Source organism: Drosophila mauritiana, chromosome 2L, assembly GCF_004382145.1.
Source record: "Drosophila mauritiana strain mau12 chromosome 2L, ASM438214v1, whole genome shotgun sequence".
Lineage (NCBI taxonomy): Eukaryota > Metazoa > Arthropoda > Insecta > Diptera > Drosophilidae > Drosophila > Drosophila mauritiana.
This window is the reverse complement of record NC_046667.1, coordinates 9164488-9183054: the sequence shown is the minus strand read 5'-3', so window position 1 is coordinate 9183054 and position 18567 is coordinate 9164488. Positions and strand designations below refer to the sequence as shown.

At 41.9% G+C, this 18567-nt stretch overlaps 2 protein-coding genes across 3 annotated transcripts in view; one reads left to right on the top strand and one right to left on the bottom strand.

Annotated features, from left to right (window-relative positions):
• Positions 1 to 11165, top strand: part of LOC117143754 (potassium voltage-gated channel protein Shaw) — a 40268-nt gene extending 29103 nt beyond the window's left edge. Inside the window, exons 4-12 of one of the 2 annotated variants that reach the window (XM_033308571.1) lie at positions 2225 to 2357; positions 2425 to 2604; positions 2688 to 3191; positions 3329 to 3625; positions 3890 to 4099; positions 4166 to 4418; positions 5992 to 6297; positions 9328 to 9432; positions 10512 to 11165. In XM_033308571.1, the coding sequence (XP_033164462.1) occupies positions 2225 to 2357; positions 2425 to 2604; positions 2688 to 3191; positions 3329 to 3625; positions 3890 to 4099; positions 4166 to 4418; positions 5992 to 6297; positions 9328 to 9432; positions 10512 to 11143 (2620 nt within the window). In that variant the 3' untranslated portion in view covers positions 11144 to 11165. Of the gene's footprint in view, positions 1 to 2224; positions 2358 to 2424; positions 2605 to 2687; positions 3192 to 3328; positions 3626 to 3889; positions 4100 to 4165; positions 4419 to 4797; positions 4852 to 5991; positions 6298 to 9327; positions 9433 to 10511 lie in introns of those variants that run through there. The other variant, XM_033308579.1, reaches the window with a different exon arrangement.
• Positions 11166 to 15702: 4537 nt separating this feature from the next.
• On the bottom strand, positions 15703 to 16524 carry LOC117146848. The gene has a single exon (XM_033313413.1). It carries the CDS (start codon positions 16465 to 16467, stop codon positions 15856 to 15858), a length of 612 nt encoding a protein of 203 aa, XP_033169304.1. The 5' UTR covers positions 16468 to 16524; the 3' UTR covers positions 15703 to 15855.
• Positions 16525 to 18567: the final 2043 nt, after the last annotated feature.

Sequence of the window (18567 nt, the reverse complement as noted above, 5' to 3'; positions counted from 1 at the left end):
GGCCAAACAGTTTTCCAACTCAATTAACCGGGCACCGACGGCCAGGAAAATGGTGTCAAAGAAGGGCAACAGAAGGAAAAACACTGCAACATCCCGCGTTGATTGGAAATGAAACTGAGTCCCTCCAGGGGGTGTGGTTACAGCTGGGGGTCCTTCGGAAAACTCACCCTCCTTGTGGAATATATGTATAATCAAATTATGCACGCACCAAATGCTCCAGACACTTTGTGTGCAAAGATTTTATATAGATAAGCTGTAGACGATGCAAAAATGCAGTAAAATAACAAAGCAAAATGCGGGCTGAAATTGTTATTTATCGCTTATATAAAGATTGAAATTTATGCCATTGGTTGGGAAATGCAAAAAAAAATTCTTTTTAAATTATTTGGATTACTATTTATTTACACAAATTTCTTTTAATTTTGCTGAGGAATTAATGGAAGTTCTTTGGAATTATTGGTAAAGTCTGTAAAAGTTGAAATACAAGATAGACCAAAATCTATTAAATCATAAGCCGTATAGTAACTTCCCCACATCAATTCCTCATGCAGTTATCCAATCGACATAATTATTTATGCACATTTAAACGCGGAGGCTCTTTTTTCGCCTGATCGGCTCACGAGCTTGTTGAGGTCAGCTATAAATATTGATTGCACCGGTTGCACGCTGCGTATGCGTAATATTTGTTATGCACACTTGATGAAGGAAAATGGGGAAGAAATGCACAGGTGGAGGATTAAGAGAGAATGGAACTGATTTCATCGAAACGTAATTTGAGGACGCGAAAAATATATAAATGGTGGAAAAGCGGCATAAAAAGTTGACCGAATTGCGGGCTTTATTGGGGAAAACCATTTACCAATCCACGTGGTCGTACGTGGGGGGATCGATCGAAAAGCCATGACAATGACTGCAGCGCGATTTAAAAGATTAAATGTAGAGTATGAGCCATAAGATAGGTATGGATGCGAATACGAAATACCCTTTGTTTCGAAAAATGCTAAGAAAATGATCGCAGACAAAAAGACATTTTCACCCTTATAGTTCCCGAGATCTCGAAGTTCAGGCGAACAGACTATTGGCTATTGATCCTGATCAAGGATATATGTATACATTTTTAAAAAGCTTTCAAAATTCAGAAGGACATTGCTTGTTAGTCATTCGTTACCTGTCAGTGCTGGAAGATCAGGATCGATATATAAAATCGCTGACTGGCATGTTCAGAATCATGAGCGTTGCGTAGCGAAATAGTCTCCTATTTTCCTACATTTTATAATATTTTTTTCGAGGAATGCATGGTGGAAAATTATTTTAAGCTGCATAAAAGCTCGGTCAGCACACGAGATGAAAAAGTTGGACCAAATATGTTGGGAACCATCACGGAAAAAGGATTGTCAGGATGGCCGCACGTTTGTGCATATGTGTGTGTGTGTGTGGGGTGGAATGGGTGGTAAGTGAAGATATCATCCAAAAATAAAACCAGGCAAGGACTCGCCCCCGCACTCGGCGACTGTCCGGCAGCTGATATGGCATTACAAGTTGGCCAACAACTGTGGACAAGGACGATCCCTCCCCATATTTTTTTGGAACTCCCTCGCAGCCATTTACTGCAATTTGAGCACACACTTACACACATACACACAGTGAATGCATCACAAATTGTTGTTAGCCAAGAGAATGGAACAATGGCCAAGGCAGCATTATGAATATGCCAAGTGTCGGAGAAGGGGGTCAAGAGGTGGGTGTGGAATGGCCATGTCGGTTTCTTCTTTTTACCAGGTGCATGCAATGCATATCCACACATTTGCCAACCATGCATATAAAAGTGATATCCCTCTACCATCACCGACTTTCAGTTGCGCAATTTGCAGCCACATTTCCAGACGTGCCTTTTTGGCCATAATATTATTCGGTCTGCTGTCTAATCCCTCTGCATGCTTGGCAAAGTCCATGAATTTGTTTTGACCGGTCGAGAGAGTCCAAAATGGGAATCCTTGATGGAGAAAGCATTTAGTCAAAGGTTAGTTATGCCATAATTGCTGTGTCTTAATGAGATTCTACGCAAACGAGGCAGCTTCAGTTTGAATATTTTGAGAACGAAGACTTGCTCAATTTATTCAATTTATGGTCCAACTTCTTGACCAAAAACCTTTAAGACAAATAGGAAAATGTATATACAAAGGGATTCTGTTTTAATTGACTTCTTTCTATTTCGTTGAATTAGAACTGGAAAACTGCACTATCCAACTGACGTGTGTGGCCCGCTTTTCGAGGAGGAGCTGGAATTCTGGGGACTCGACTCAAATCAGGTAGAACCTTGCTGTTGGTCAACATATAGCATACATCGCGATACGCAAGTAAGTTATGACGCAATTCTATCCAACGATTATGACTTGAAATACTCAATTGGAAAATCTTCTCTAGAACACCTTAGCCATATTAGATAAGCTAGATATTGAAAATGAGAAGCCCACGGAGGAGCAGATAGCTCGTCTATTTGGCTTTGAGGAGGCACTGAGCAACGGCGAGCTTAACTGCTGGCAGCGTATAAAACCCAAGATCTGGGCCATGTTCGATGAGCCATCCAGCTCCACGGGTGCCAAGGTGGGTCTTAAATGATTCCTAATAACTAAATATGCTTAATTATTTATATAAACTTTCTGATAACTGATGATACTCCTTTACAGATCGTTGCTGGCATGTCGGTTTTCTTTATATTTGTTTCTGTGATATCATTCTGCCTGAAGACCCATCCCGGCTTTCGTGTCGATCTGCCCTCCGGAGCCCACGATGCCCACGGGCCAGGTGCGGGTGGTCCACCCCACGGACACGATCCCATGGGAGAACCACCGCAGACCCATCAGTACCATCAGCACAGCATCACGCCGCCCAGCGGCAGCATCGGACCCACCTTTCGTGTCACAAACTACACGAGCTACAGCAGCGGTAACTTTACCGCTCCTGGCCAGGCCACGCCCATTGTCACCATTAAGGGCGGCCAGCGGCAGCGACTGAAACGGAATATCAACGGAAGTATCCTGAACGAGTTCATCGAAGAGAAGATATTGGGCCACAATGGGAGGAGAAAACACGGATGGATTGAGACCTATGGGCAGCCACACGAGGCCTTCTTCTACGTGGAACTGGTCTGCAACGTCTGGTTCTTCATCGAGGTCATCATCAGGCTGATTGTGAGTAATCGCCAGAAGAATATTTTAGTATTTTCAGTAGATCTTATAGATAATCTTTATAATCATCGAAAATGTAATACATGCAATTTCTGGTGGAAGATTCTTAACAAGGATTATACCATTTGTATTTGCTTCAGGTCTCCCCTAATTTGTGGCAGTTCATAAAATCGCCGGTGAATATCATTGATTTTACGGCCACCTTGAGCTTTTACACGGACGTAATGCAGCGTATGGGTGAATATACGGGTCTTCTGGAGGCCTTTTCCATCGTCAGGATTATGCGACTGTTCAAGCTGACTCGCCATTCACCGGGCCTGAGAATCCTCATCCACACATTCAAGGCTTCGGCCAAGGAGCTTACTCTGTTGGTGTTCTTCCTCGTCCTGGGCATAGTGTTCTTCGCCAGTTTGGCATACTATGCGGAGAAGTTGCAGGTGAGGTTTAATTAAATTCTTATTGTTATGTAAAGAGCTCAGGAATAGTAAGTTGTTAAATCCATCAATTGCCCAAAGTAAATTTTAAAATAAATATTATGTACATTTTAATAAAAACTGCCCAAAAGCTAATAAATAACAATGAAATGTTTACATGGGAAGCCAATGTTAATGTTTTCTTTGTTAATAATTGATTTTGGGAACTACAAAGAGGAAATGTGCATATGTATATATCAATAAGAAGTATTACATGTTTTTCCTTAGGACAATCCGGACAACCAGTTCAAGAGCATACCTTTGGGTCTGTGGTGGGCCATCGTGACCATGACCACCGTGGGATATGGCGATGTGGCGCCCAAAACCTATCCGGGCATGTTCGTGGGCGCCCTCTGTGCTCTGGCCGGTGTGCTGACCATTGCCCTGCCCGTGCCCGTCATCGTTAGCAACTTCTCCATGTTCTACTCCCACACTCAGGTTTGCCAGCTTCTGGCCAGCTATTTACCTCTTTTGGCTAACATGGCTTAACGTTCCTATTCCCAGGCTCGCTCCAAGCTGCCCAAGAAGCGACGACGTGTCCTGCCCGTGGAGCAGCCGCGCCGCAAGAGGGAGCCCACCGCTCCGCATCGCGGAAGAACGAACGCCATCAAACAGACGCCACCCACTGGGCCGGGATTGGTGGCCGGTGGCGTGGGTCCAGTGGGAGCAGGCGGGGCGGGACTCGGTGGCCATGCGGTGGGTCATCCCGCTGCAGGGGCGCCAATGTTTAAGGACGCATTCGGCGGTGCCAAAATAGGTGAGTACTGCAGCCTGCTTCATCTATACCCGCTACTCGCACAAACTAAAATTGCCGGAAATGTTAATTAAGTGCATGACAATCAAATTTGGTTTTGGGCAAGTGTAAATATTATTTTTTCTCACGGTAACTACAACAAACCAATTTTAATTCAAAACAGCATTTTCAAAGCATAATTTTGGTTCGTAAAAAAAATTTGTAATGAGTGTAAATATGGTTCTCAATACGTATACGTAATATTTTTAAAATAATGTTTGGGCGAGTATAGGGTATTATTACGGTCGGAGTTTTCGACTTTCCATCACTTTTATGCCTCTTTCTGTCACTTTCAAATTGTATTGAATATTACTTTTTGTTTTATTGCTTTTTCGGCCTGCAGATATTTAGAGCAGTCCCAGTGCTACAGACTAATCCGCACACACACACATGCAGCATACATAACACAGATACTCACACACACACACACAGATACTGGCTTCTGGTTTGCTTTTGCCTCGCTGTTGGGGCCTGAATTAATTTCATTCAATTTCTTGTTTAATTATTTTATTATTTATGCACCCTTCACTGGGCGAGTCAGCTGTTATTTAGCATTTAGTATTCCCCGGGGTGCTGCCGACCCCCAGAATCTCCCACCACCCACGCCACTGGGGACTTCATGTGGTAAATTTCCATTTTACTGATTATTCAAAAGCATTGAAGGCAGGACTTTCGCCACATGCGAGTGGCTTGGATGCTGCTGAGGCTGCAAGCCCCGGGGGCCCAAAGACTTAAGTGGATATATGCACTCGAGCGGGGACATGATTTCCCATTATCCTCAGCTCCCAGCAGCTGCAATTGCACAGCAATTTCGGACTCACCAAGGGTTATAAATTTAATGTCGTACGAGGATTTATAATCGCTTCGGGTTTCCTTAATGCCCACAATTCCAGCTAGTGGATATTGGCCCTTTCTTGGTTAACTTTGATGTGCTACTAAGTTCATTAATGTTGACTTGAGATTATCCTGATTATTTATGATCTTTGTAGGCGCAAGCCTCCGGGGAAAGCCAATAATAATTAAACATTTTACTAAAGATGGACTTATACATACATTGTAAATACATAAATAAGCTTAGCTTCCTTCTGAAAGATTTCAAGACAGAAAATAATAATTTCAGTATTTTAATCATTTTCTAATTTTATACCATGTCACAGATCTCAACGAATTATATCATAAATGTATTTTATTTAAGCTTGAACCTTTGTTTAAATTAAAAATTTGTATAATTACCATGGGTGTATATATACACCCATTCGAAATGTTTTTTCATAAATAAGAACCCTTTCCTTTTGGGGGCTTTTCCAAATTATAAGCGGCTTAAATTTAATTTTGGCTGCCCTCATTTATTCAAAATTGATGTTGCTGCATATGGTTCTAAAATGAATTTATTCCCTTTTTTGTTCCTTAATGTTTGTCAAATGTATTTGTAACTGTTACATTTTGTGTGTGTTGGTGTAACAACATGTAATCGAATGCGTGTGTTGTATATGTGTATCCGAATGCAAATGCATCCGTCCGCCGGTCGGAAATACAGGCACCGTGAACGTGAACGGCGTCAATGTCATTGGCCTGCATCCTGCGCAAAGGACGACGACCACGATGGCGATGGCGATGAATGAGGCGGACCCGACGCCGATGTCGGCGTTGACCTACCAAGTGCCTATGCTCCAACCCACGCCCCCGCCCGTCCACAGTCACGGCCACGCCCATGGCCACGCCCACGGCCTTGGCCCAGCGTCGGCGGCGATGACGTCATCGGCATCGCTAACAGGCTCAGCTGCCTCAGCAGCCGTTGCCACAGCCGCCGCAGCCGCCCCCGCCGGTCCCTCGTTCATCAGTTGTAAGTGTTGTCCCGTCTTGTGCCCTTCTGTCTATCCGTCTATCTGTACATCCCCCTACTTTCTACTTTCTACTTTCTCCGCCCACCGCCCCTTCTCTTCGACCCCTTTGTCTTTGTCTTGGCATGCTGCACGTGCACAAATGTTTGTTAACCATTTGCAGAAATTTCTTTATATGCCCGTGAAAGCACTGAGAAAAAAAATGCACCAGTATTTAATTTATTTAAAAAAATATTTAATTAATGAAGATAGAACATTCACTTTGTCGAAAGAACTTAATTAACAGAGCTACGAAAATATTTAAGGTCTTTTTTATTGTATCCTTTTAAGTAATTTGTTTATTTTAAGACGGTTAACACAGGCAGTATAGAAGATGCAGATTTTTATTATTTAAACAATTAAATCAAAGAATAACTTTCGAATAAAGCCCTGGGTGTTATTTTGTTTTATAGTCTGTATAGGGTATTCTTATGGGTCTGGAACAATTAGTCATTTGAGTGGGGAACCATCTTCTTGTTGTCGTTGCCCTCAGCTTGTTAAAATTTATCGCATGCTATAAATTTCACCCGAATGCTATAACTTTGTCACTGCGAGAGTTAGTCAATAAAAGAGATTGCAACAAACACAAAACGGGCAAAGGGAAAACTTTTTATGTTTATTTGCATATTAAAAGCTTTTTGCAAATTCTTTTTATATTCGGCATTTAACTTTAATTACAATTTTATTATGCTAGGCGAAAATCCTTTTTATGTCATATTTCAAAAAGGCCAAACCGGCGCAAGCACTCTATATGCTCTCGCCCACACTAAAGCACTCGAACATATATAGAAATAAAGTTCATTTATCGTCAAACAAATTGAAAAACTTTTTCCATTTGCTCGCCAGTCCGCCAAAGTACTGGAAAATATCCCGACTCATAAACGTAAAAAAATTGAAAATAAAGTGTAAAAATATGAGAAGGAAAAACCTGTCGAAAAATGTATAATGAAAAGAACCGGTTCAAGAAAATTTCCCCATGATGTGCATTTTAATTAAAGCCACAAGAGCTCAAGTGTGCAAGCTCAAATCTCGACTTTTCTTTTTTCTTTTGTCCAGGAAAAATGAGGACCTACTCAAATGGGAAAACGGAAGGCAGTTTGCGGCTCTCAAGGCGATTAATTTCTTGAGCCAGTTGTGAGGTTGTGGAAAGCGAAAGAATAAAGAATTTTAGTCCAAAAGTTGAAAGTTGCTTAGTTGAACTTACTCGGATGTTGGATACTCAGGACGAAAGGGCAGGGGTCTCTGAGAGAAAGTGTTAAAAGAAAAAGGAACCATAAATGCTAATTCGAAAAGCTGATGTAGTTATACACGGAAAGGGTCGGGACTCAAACTTTAATATGATGGGGATTTGATTGCTGGGCATAAAAACTTCACTTTTTCAATTACATTGAATTATTACATTTAATATAAAAAATCTCTTAATAAGAAGTTTTTATAAGGGGTTCTACTATAAATATTAAATTCAAAGATTTATAAAATACCTTTTAATATTATATTTCTTCTACCTTCGCACTCTGTGCACAAAAAACTTGAGTGTCAGTCAGGAAATGTTTTTAAGATGCTCTAAGAAAAGTATTTATTAATTGTTTTCTTTTTTGTTTTGCGGCTGCTATTTTAAGAGCAGTTCACACGTTGCGAAACATTTTATAAGCCGCTTGGAAAAATGCAACTGGCCCCATTTTTCCGCTAAAAAAGGCATTGAGAAAAAAGAGTTGCATACTTTGGCACGTTCCGAGTTCCGGGGCAAATGAAATTTCTCTGTTTGCCGGAAATGCAGGAGCGGTGACATTTGACGCGGCTCCTGTTTACCACCCAGTTTTTTTTACTTTCCCAAGCTGCTTTGCATTATGCCGAGGTGCGGCAAAGTCGAGGGGGCAATGCTTTTGCTACCCACTTTCGGATGCAAATTGCAGGGCACAAAAATAGCAACTAAATCATTAGCAGGCCAAGTGGCTGCTGGTGCTACAGGGTTACTTCTGCGATCCTGTAGTGGTCATTTACCAGAAACACACCCGTGTACTGAAAGGGCGGCCAAACGCTTGAACAATTTATGGCCACAGTGGGCCAGAAGAGCGAATGCCAACGGCCAGGAATTGGCCAGGAATTTCAATTAAGGCAGTGGGCGCTTATGCCCACTCACCTGAAGGCATCTGTGTCTGTGGAAAAATCCCAACCCATTCCTCACCGAGCCTCACCTGCTGAAATTTCATTTTGTTCTTCGCACCGCCGAGTGCTCGGGAGTACGGGCAAATTAATTTTAATATTTAAATTTGTTGCACCAGCTCAAATACAAAGTGCAAGAGTAAACCAATTTTCACGGTAACAACTTCTCAACGACTGTCAATTATAGTTAAAAGTTTGTCTGAAGAGACGCTCCTTTGAAGGATTTTCTATTGGTTCACTTAATGGTGTTTCTTAGAAAAATATATGTTCAGAATGTCAGAATGATTCGTTGTCTATACCTACGTATTTATTGCCCGATAAATGTATTTATTTGAATGCCTGTTACCTTATAAGTTGTCTTTAAGCCAACGTGTTTAAATTTATTTTTTTCTTCGAAACTGTTTGCATAAAGTTGGTTTGTAAATAAAATTTTCCCATTTTGCAATTATGGATAGTTAAAAGTTGTCAAGTGCCTGTTGATGGAAATGCTAAAGTTGTATATTTTATGCGAGTGTATTTATCTATAGAATTATTAAAAATGATTTCGCAACTTTTCACTTTTTTCTTGTGCCTTGGCGCCAACTTTTTTATCAGTACGCTATGTAGAAGAAATTTTTAGCTGCGTGTGGTTTTTAAAGTTTTGTAAAGCAAGCTCCCACCATCTTGGGTTTTCCATTTCCTTCTTCGTTTTTTCCTTGCTTTCTTGTTTGTTTTCTTTTCGGTTGTTTTGGGGAAAACTTTGGCCCTGGCTCGGCCACCGTTACATTGTTTGCTCCGACGGCACTAACGCATTTTCCCGGCTTTTCCGGCCGCCTCCTCTGACTTTGCAGCGGACTACTTGAGCGTGCCGGCGGTGCAGAGCCTCCAGCCGCGGGCGGCGACGACTGGCCACGACTTCATGCTGCCGCTCCAGCCAAAACTTCTGGGCCCCCTGGGTGAGTTGATGATGGGATTCCTCCTCGCCTCCTCGTCCTGCCATCACTCTCCGCCTCCAGCCGGGGGTTTTACCCCATCCGACCACGTTAGTTGAAAGTTTTGCGGACAGATAATTGCGGGGCGGGTGTGAGGTGCGGAGGCGATGGCGGCGGAAAAGGTGATACCAACGCAGTTGAACCCACTTGTAACCACACACATAGTTTGAGAGCCATTGTATGGCCAGGACAATGGTGCTTGTCAGGTCGAGGGCAGGGTGTCACCGGAAAGTTTTCACACCCTTCCGAAGCCACTGCACTCTGAAATGCGCAGAGCTTGGGATCGGGGAGTATGCCCTAATCTGTTTAATTAATTTTAGTAACAAGCACTTACTGGGGCTTTTTAAAATTTGATTAACTGTCTAACTTTTTAGTCTCGCAATTTTGCTTGAAACGAAATCTGTTTCAGTTTAAAGAGCTTAAAACAAAAAAACAAATAACAAGAGTTTAAGTTTGAAAATCCTCTTAAATTTTGAAATCAGAAAATATTTTAAACTTATTTTATTCGTTTTTATGTTATTTCTCCCTAAACATAACTGCATTAAAATAGGGCTTTAATATAGTTTGGTGAAATTTAAGTACTATTTAAGTGTTTATATAGGAATTTGGAATCATATAAAACGATAGTGTTGATTAGAATGCATAGCTGCAAATTTGTATGCAGCGGATTGGCATACTCGCAAATACTCAATACGACAATCAGCTTATTTTTCAATTTAATTAATTGGATTTTACGAAACGTCCACGTAGCGCCCCCATGGGCACATGCACATTTTCATTTGAGAGCAGGGTAGCGAATACTTCTACTCCCGCATCTTCCCATTTGCAAAACCCCAGGACAGTGGGAAGCGGAAGTGATGGGGGACGCGAAGTGCTGGCTCATTCACTTGAGGCCCTCACAGATGCCTGCACAATGTGGAGGCGATAAACCAATCGCCGACATGTCCTCGAATGCACTTCCGCTTCCGTGTTCGCATCCTTCAGATACTTTGCAATCTGAAGTGTTTATAGTTGCCATCTCTTCTGCTTTCTCCACTCGACAGAACGCAAGGATCAGCATCCGCTGCAACTGACTGCCCACAATTTGGCCTCGGACACGCACCAGCTGATGTACTCGGGCCACGCCCACTCGCAGCACAAGGTGGGCGGTGGGGCAGCGGTGCTGAATGTGCCGCCCACGTTGAGCATGTCGCACACCCAGATGCCCCCTGGAATCGCTAGCATGGGTCAGCGGACGCCCAATCTGAGTTTTCGGCCCGCTCACGGGGCGTCGTCCCAGGTGGCCACTCTCCAGCAGCCCATTCCGCACTCCCATGCCTGCCACGCCTCCACGAACTGCAACATCAAGATTTCGGTTGCCTCCGCCGGCATTTCGGTGGGATGTCCGGATGAGTTTCGGACTCCCAAGGTGACGCTGCTGGACGATCTCAGCGACGATGTCAACTCCTCGACGGATGACTGCGGGGACTGTTGTCTGGTGGACGACAGCGATACCTACGAGGGAACCACCATCAACAATGGTCCAAGTGGCCAGGAGAACGGAACGGAAGTCATTGGGCTGGATGATGGCCTTCTGGATAACGATGGGGAGGATGAGGAGGACGGCGAGGGCAGCGGCGTGGGCGGGGATAGCGGCGATAGTCTCGGAGGGATCTACATTGGTCCCAGGCATTGATTGCCGGACATTAGCTGGGATTTCCGTAACTGAAACGGACTTACCAACTTCTGACAGTACTGCCTAAAACAGCTCCAAAACTGCGGTTAAAGTAGGGAAAAGGATTAAAGTTTGAAAGATTTCTAGAGTACGTATAATGTGAAAGAATGGTTTAAAGCAGTGTGCTATCCTAACCTTACTGCTGAATGCAACTTTATCTGGCTAAAGAGGAACACAAAGTCTTAGTAAAATTCTTAGGAACTTTGAAGCCAAGGTCAATCATACACAAGCCCTTGTCCAATTTCATTGCCATTGGTCACTTAAACTTTCCGTACCTCTATTACTTTTATCAAATTCAGCTATTGCAGTTATTCCAAAGTTCTTTATTTCTGTAATCTTCTTAAGAAACATATAAAAGTTAAGGTCGTGGCCAAGTAAATACTTTAAGTTCAAGTGTCATAGGAATTAAGAATAGCAAAGTTGGCTAAGTGTTTTCAAACGTCCACTTAAGTGAAACTATTAGAAAAATCATGTTTAATGGTATCAGAGATTTTAAAGTCGTAACGAAGAGTTCTTAATGCTTATTTCAAAGTTTTCGAAAAGAAGATTGTGAAGATCACTGCCTCTACACTTGTAAACTTTTCAAATTAAATTTTACGGCACTGAGATAATTATCCATTAATTTTAAGACGGGACACATACAGTTCGCAACCATTTATCAGCACTTTTAATCAATCTTTGCGCTCTACTTACACCATGCTATAAACAACATTCCTTGTCCGGCCAAGACAAACATCCGTAACATTTGTATCAGTGTCCTTATAACTGTCATGTTGACAACTGTCATTGGCAGCGTGCATGGAGGATTGTTTGCGTGCGTGTGTGTGTGCAGCCGGGCACGTCCTGGCAAGGTCCTGCAAACAAAGGAAGAGTGAGTCTGCAAATGGACTGGGGTCAGAAGAGGAGCTACCCGCATACAAAGCAAACATATCGTCCATATAAATGTGACCACTTGTGTGCAGACAGTCAGAGATAGAGCACCACCCACTTTCGCCATTTCCCAAGCACTCCCATTTTCCTGTCCCGTCAAGGTGTTTATTGTGCAAATCTTGGGGCAAGAATTGCATGGCCAACTATAAATTCCCACACTTGACTCTCACGCTCCGTTTGCCGGATCAGACCCTGAATCATGGCCAAAAAGTGTCATCGGGCTTGTTTATCTGACACATTGACTGCCACCATTTCAATGAACTGGCGAGCAAAAACTGTGTCGACAAGACGCACACAAAAGGCGACGACAGCCAAAAACTAAAACGGCGACGACATTCGTGTCCTTGCTCTCCTGACCCATCCCATTCCATGCCATCCGATCCTTACAGCCACCCACTTCCACCCAGCGCGATGGCGGTTTGTGTGGTTGACCTTGTAAATAGTTTTTTGGGGGTCGCTGTGTTAAGTTTTCACTCTTCGACATTTATTTCCATAAATGTTAATTGATTTATGCATGGATGCTGAAAAATGAATAAGCTGAACGCAAGGAAATGTAAATATTTGGGCATGACGGTCAAGAACTAACCAAATGAAAACGAAACTGAACATAAAGAAAGACAGTAGCAAACATATTTGACTTTAAATAAGGTTCAATGGTAATTTTTGGTCCAATATTTATAGTTTTTGATGTGCTAAAAACGATTAACAAAATGACGAACAATTTTGATTCAGATTCTTAGGTAAGGAGGGGCTTTAGAAGTACAAAGCTACTTAAACCACAGCTTCTTTTAAGTCTAGGTGGAAAATAGATGGAAATTTAGATTTAAATAGATATCATGCCCAAACAATGAGGTGAGGGAGGTAATTCCAATTAGTCAGTAAAGTAAAATCCGCTGGTCTGAATGTGCGTCGTTCTAAATTAAATCTTTATTACTTAGCTAATCTCTGATAAAAAGTTAAATAATTGCCTAATTGTTGTGTAAGGGTATTCCCGGATTCGGCTTGCCGATTACACCTTTTTTCTCATTAAGATATGGATTCATTACTTTAAATTGTATAAGAGAAATGTTGCTTTAAATACTGTTCAATTTAGAAAAACACATATTTTCTTATATTACAAAACAAAAATTTGGTGTTGCGAAAATTCTGAAGAGTATATAAATATGTATTGTTAATTCGAAACACACTTTTTAAATAAAGGTTACATTTAAATACTTTTACATAATCTTAAATGAGAAAGGAAATGAAATGATATAAAAGATACTGCTCGTTGAAATAAGATTGTTTCAATAGGAATATAGTTAGTTTAAAAAACACAAGTGAGATACTAAACTAATATTAAACTTTTGCCTAGCAAATAACTAAGTTTAGACCGGTCAATGCAGAAAAAAATATTGCATACAGAAGAAATAAATCCTTTTGAAAGAAATCACCCACCATAGACAGGAAACAAGAACCCGGCTGAAAGTAAATTAAAAGAATTTTGGAAGCATAATCTGTGTGTATATAGATAATCTCAAGAACAACCTAAATTTCATTAGTTAAATGTCGAGAGCAGTGAAAAAACATTTCTACAATATTTACTCTAAGTAAAGTGTCAAGAACAAAAGGAAAACCAAAACTGTTTACAAGCAAAGCGAATTTTTAAATGTTGAAAAAATGAGATCCGGAAAAGTAAACGATAAATAAGCAAATAAAAATGTGGTGTGCAAAGAAAAATTAAATTTTAACAAAAATAAAAATTCTTTGAAAAAGCACTTAATATTTCAATGATTTCTGCACAAGACCATCATCATCACCACCACACGTTTTTCAGCCAAACCAAAACACGTACCGCATTTTATGCTAATCAAAGCGGGACGAGAGGAAAATTCAATTTTGGGACCGCCCAAACATAAGCCACGGACAGGATTTTTAATTTAAAAGGGCCAGCACTAGGCACTTCCATACATACGCAATCCCAGTCCAAATGCGAATCCGACTCCCACTCACATTTCATTTGGTTGGGCCATAAACAGAGGATCAGCTTCGAGGCCGCCCTCATAAGGCCATTTAGGTTGAAATTTATGCTTGCCACCTCTGCAGTAAAATGGGCCAAAAAACACGGCCAAAAAATACCAGCGGGCCCTTAGAAATGGGAAACTGCAAGTGATGGCGTCTAATATAGACACTTAACCACTTACAACCAGGCCAACACACACACACACACACTCATTCAACTCACACACTCCGTCGTACGATTTTGATACACGTACACGCAGTTGGCACATCAAAGCGCAAATCCATTAGGCCTTAAGCGGAGTCAGGTGCCGAACTATGCGGGCGAAAATACAGTTTGTAATAGGTGTCTGGATGCTCTTCTGCATTATTTTGAAAAAGGTAAGAACTTTCTAATATTCTTAATCAGCAGTCTTCCGAAGATTTTATTTTCTAGGGCTTCAACTTTTGAGGATCCTTAATATTTTATATTTTTCCGTAACGCACAGAGAACATAGTAATGTTACATTTCCTTATCCAGAGAAAGGGTATCAAGTAAAATCCCACGCCTGGCATTGAAGCGGGCAAAGGAAATCACAAAACCAGCTACGTGAGTCCGCTGCAAAGGCGAAGAGCTTATCTGCAGCGCAGGTTTCCGGAGTCCCAGGAGTGTGCTGCGGCTGTACGGCGAGAAAAACATACGGATACGGGAGAGCCGTTCATAAGCGTGGTAAGATTAATGAGCACCACCTGCCTGCAGACAAATTAGATGGCATAATTCAGCGTGACCCGCCCACGGAACATATTCCTCGCGCTCATTCTTTGGCGCAGGATGTGATGGTGGTCGGATGGATGGGGTCGCGTGGTCTTCTCATAGGTGTGGCGTAGATCCCCCATCGTTAAGTGCTGGCAAATTTATGCAAAATAAATTATTTGCCAGTTTCAAACATGCAGGAACAACGAAGAAAGTAAGTGAAAGCTGAATTAAAGCGAGGAAATGGAGCCGACCCATCTCCCAATGGAATCCAGCATAAGCTGCTGATTTATGCCTGACTTGATAAAATGTCGCATATCCGGTTCCGTCTTTTCTCAGTGCCAGCAAAATGAAATACAATTTCTTTGCTTTCCCCGTCTGCTCTGCCTACATTTTTGGGAAATGGCATAGACATTTGGGGTTGGGAAGCAGCGATAAAAGCCAGAAGAAGTAATCAAAGTTAGCATATGGCGTCTATTGCTGCCAGAAATGCACGGCAATCTCCAAATGTTTTCCCTGATTGTCTGCAACTCGTCTGACACTCCCATTTTTATTCATTTTCAGCTGTCTTCTTGTGTGTATTCGGTTGTGCTCTTGCGTTCTGTGAGTGTTTGTTATGGCCACGCACACAGCTAGGGGGTGTGGCCGACGGGGCGTATGAGAAATGCTTCTTTCGATGAATAATCGGAACATCTTATTCTGTTTTTTTTTCGGGGGTGGTCATGAACTTTTCATCAACACAATGCCAGCATTACAAGTGTAATAACTTGTCATATAATGGTTGCCATTTATTATTAAGTTAAAAGACGATTTGAAATAGCACATTTAATATATTTTTAATTTATATTTTAATCAACCGAACGATATTATCAAAACTTGCGCAATTTTAATAATATTCGAATTAGTTCTGTATTAATTGCCAGAAAGAAATCATAGTTCTAGGAAAGAGTACAACATCTCATTATCAGCAAAATATCCAAATGTATAAAAACGACCGTCGATGATTTCCGTATTAGTCACTGCTATATTCATCCGACTCAGAATGCTCACAAGGTGTCATTTGGCATTGTCTCGCCCTCTTGGCTAATTGGCACATAGTTAATGCCCGGCGCTTGGCCTTCATATTCATTTGCATATAGCAGCGGAACATCCGCCAGGATACGCCCAATGTAGTTCTCAGCTTGCAGGAAAACTTCCTTATGTAGTACATGCTGTCGGTGGCTTCAAGGACGTACCACAGCACCGCTCCGCTTATCGAGCTGGTAATTAGTCCTGAAAGCCAATATACAGAAGGCGAGGGACGACAGCTACATTGCATCAAATGTACGAGCTCGTTCGTCAGGCTGAACAGAAACTTTTCCAAGCTACACCAAATTATGACGGTGCCCAGCTCGGTCAGGAAAACGGAGGCCACAATCTCAATCAGGATGCGCCAGTAGCCGGACATGTGCATAAATCGTCGAGGATATATTTTGGTGTCCCACAGGAAAAAAAACGTAGCACCCAGGAATATCCAGCTGGCCAAATTTGGAGCCGCCGAACAGCGATCCTGCGGCTGAGCGAAAAAAAAGTAGCAGCCCATCAGTTGCAAAAGGGCCGCCAGGCCCACTGCCACGATTTCCATTTTGTTTTTTAAACTTCTTTCCAAAAAAATTAGCTTGTCAAATTTATGGGATTTGATAGAAAACTAGATTTTACTTTGTTTTCCAGTTTGTAACTGCTTGACTATGCAGGGAATTGGAAAACACAGCTTAAACAGCAATATAGTTAGTGAATTAAATACTCCACTTTTGAATGAACTAATCAATAATCATTTGCCGATCTGTACCATGTATTCATTGGATAAAGGCCAATAGCTCGATGAAGTACCTTTAAGTGCAAATTTCCCCACTTGCTTTAACATGATTGACAATCCCTAGGTAATTAGCATGCTCCAATCAACAGCAGGATCCAAAGCGTCAGACGAAACCCCCTTTAAAGAGGAGCTCATTGCAATTAATTAGTGTTTGTCAGCCCATACAAATCGGCACACACTCTCAGCCGGGCGGACTCAACACACACAATGTGTGGCAGGCCTTGACAGAAAATTAGTTTACCGACCCGCCCACTAATAGTCGCCCTATTACCAGCTTATCTAAAATCGGTCGACAGACAGACAGCGCAGGCAGGCCAAAAAAGTGCCAGCAAATTAACATAACATTTACCGCAATTAATCAAAATTAAATCGGCCCCATCTTCCCCAGCTGCACAGATGGCCATGTCAATGAACCGCATGAACAGCCCAGCTACACAGTACCCCCCAAAAGTCAGCTAACAACCTCTGTCTCCGACTTTTCGTTGGTAGCTTGGCTGGGTGGTAGATGAATGGCTACCTGGCGGCCCACTGTGAACTTGAATCTATCAAAACCATTGGCATTGGCTAAGTGAAAGTGGCTGGATTTGACAGGGAGAACAGGGAGACCTTTTTGCCACGGGCTACGGGATGTGCTACAGTGGGTTGATCGGGGTTAAGCCATGTTATATGAAGGTCTATGCTTGAGTATGAATCAGGGATTGACCTTAAAATCGTCTCTTAAGGAATGATAATATAAAAAGGAATAAAAAAATGTTTTAAAGTCCTTGTAAGTATTTCGTACCACTGTTCGGAAACATTCGCACACATTAAGCCCACTGATGAAGAGGGTTCATTGTTGTCGGGAATAGGGTCCTGTTGTGCGTGTTCGGGTTCAACGTCTATTTAAAAATTGATTTGTTGTTATTTACATGCGACATTATTTATTTGGGATATCTTTTTAAGCGATTTTATGCCAGCACGCGATAATGGTGTGTCCTTCAGGACTGCTCGCCGCTGTCGAAAATCCAATTTGTAAGTGTCACTGACAGTTTTCGGGCATAGAGCAATTTTTTCATTGGTGATTTCTCCAGTGAAGCGGGAATCACAGTTGATTTCGGATGCAACAAGTTGGCGTGGGGCAGGATTCGAAATGACTGGAGGTGTCACAGCATGACTTTGGTTATTGTATTCGGGGCCAAAATACAAGGATGTGTTCATTTGGGTGGATAGTGATGGAGATAGGAGCAGGGAAAGTCGGAAAGCCGCCAGTAATTGAAGGCATTTGGGTGGAAAAATCAATCAAAATTGTGTTCTTGACATTTGAACGGGTTGGATGAGGTTGTTATTTGGCGCTATGGAAATTACGTTTAATAAGATAATTATTTTAAAAATCTTTCATGCGGAAGACCACATAAATATTTAAGTACAACTTACAACGAGTAAGTCAATAAACAGCATTGCTGATAAAAAGGTCAAATGAATAATTAATAAAAATGTGCATTCATTGTGGAATATTCTCGTGTCATCATTGATCCCCGAAAAAATCCCGCGAAGGGAAGCACTTTTTTCCAATTAAATAATAAATCTCTCCAGGAAGCAGTAATGACTGCAATTAAGGGTAAGCAACTGCAAAATGTCTGGGGAAAATAATTTGCACTTCCGCGACCTGTTCGCACCTCTCAGTCCTCCACGGGCTGTGGCAGGAAGCCATGAGCAGTTGGGAGCAGACAGACACGCAGGTAAGTCGGGCACTTAAAATTTTATATAATTTCGCACGTGAAACTTTAATGAACTCTTCTCACTCACTACACACACGCACGCAAATTAATATGGGCCAAAATGGAGGAATAGTCGGTCAGAGATTGAGTTCGCATAGGATGCCCAGCGGCA

Coding starts and splice junctions, on each gene's coding strand:
- LOC117146848 (XM_033313413.1), bottom strand. CDS start 16,467: ATGGAAATCGTGGCAGTGGGCCTGGCGGCCCTTTTGCAACTGATGGGC.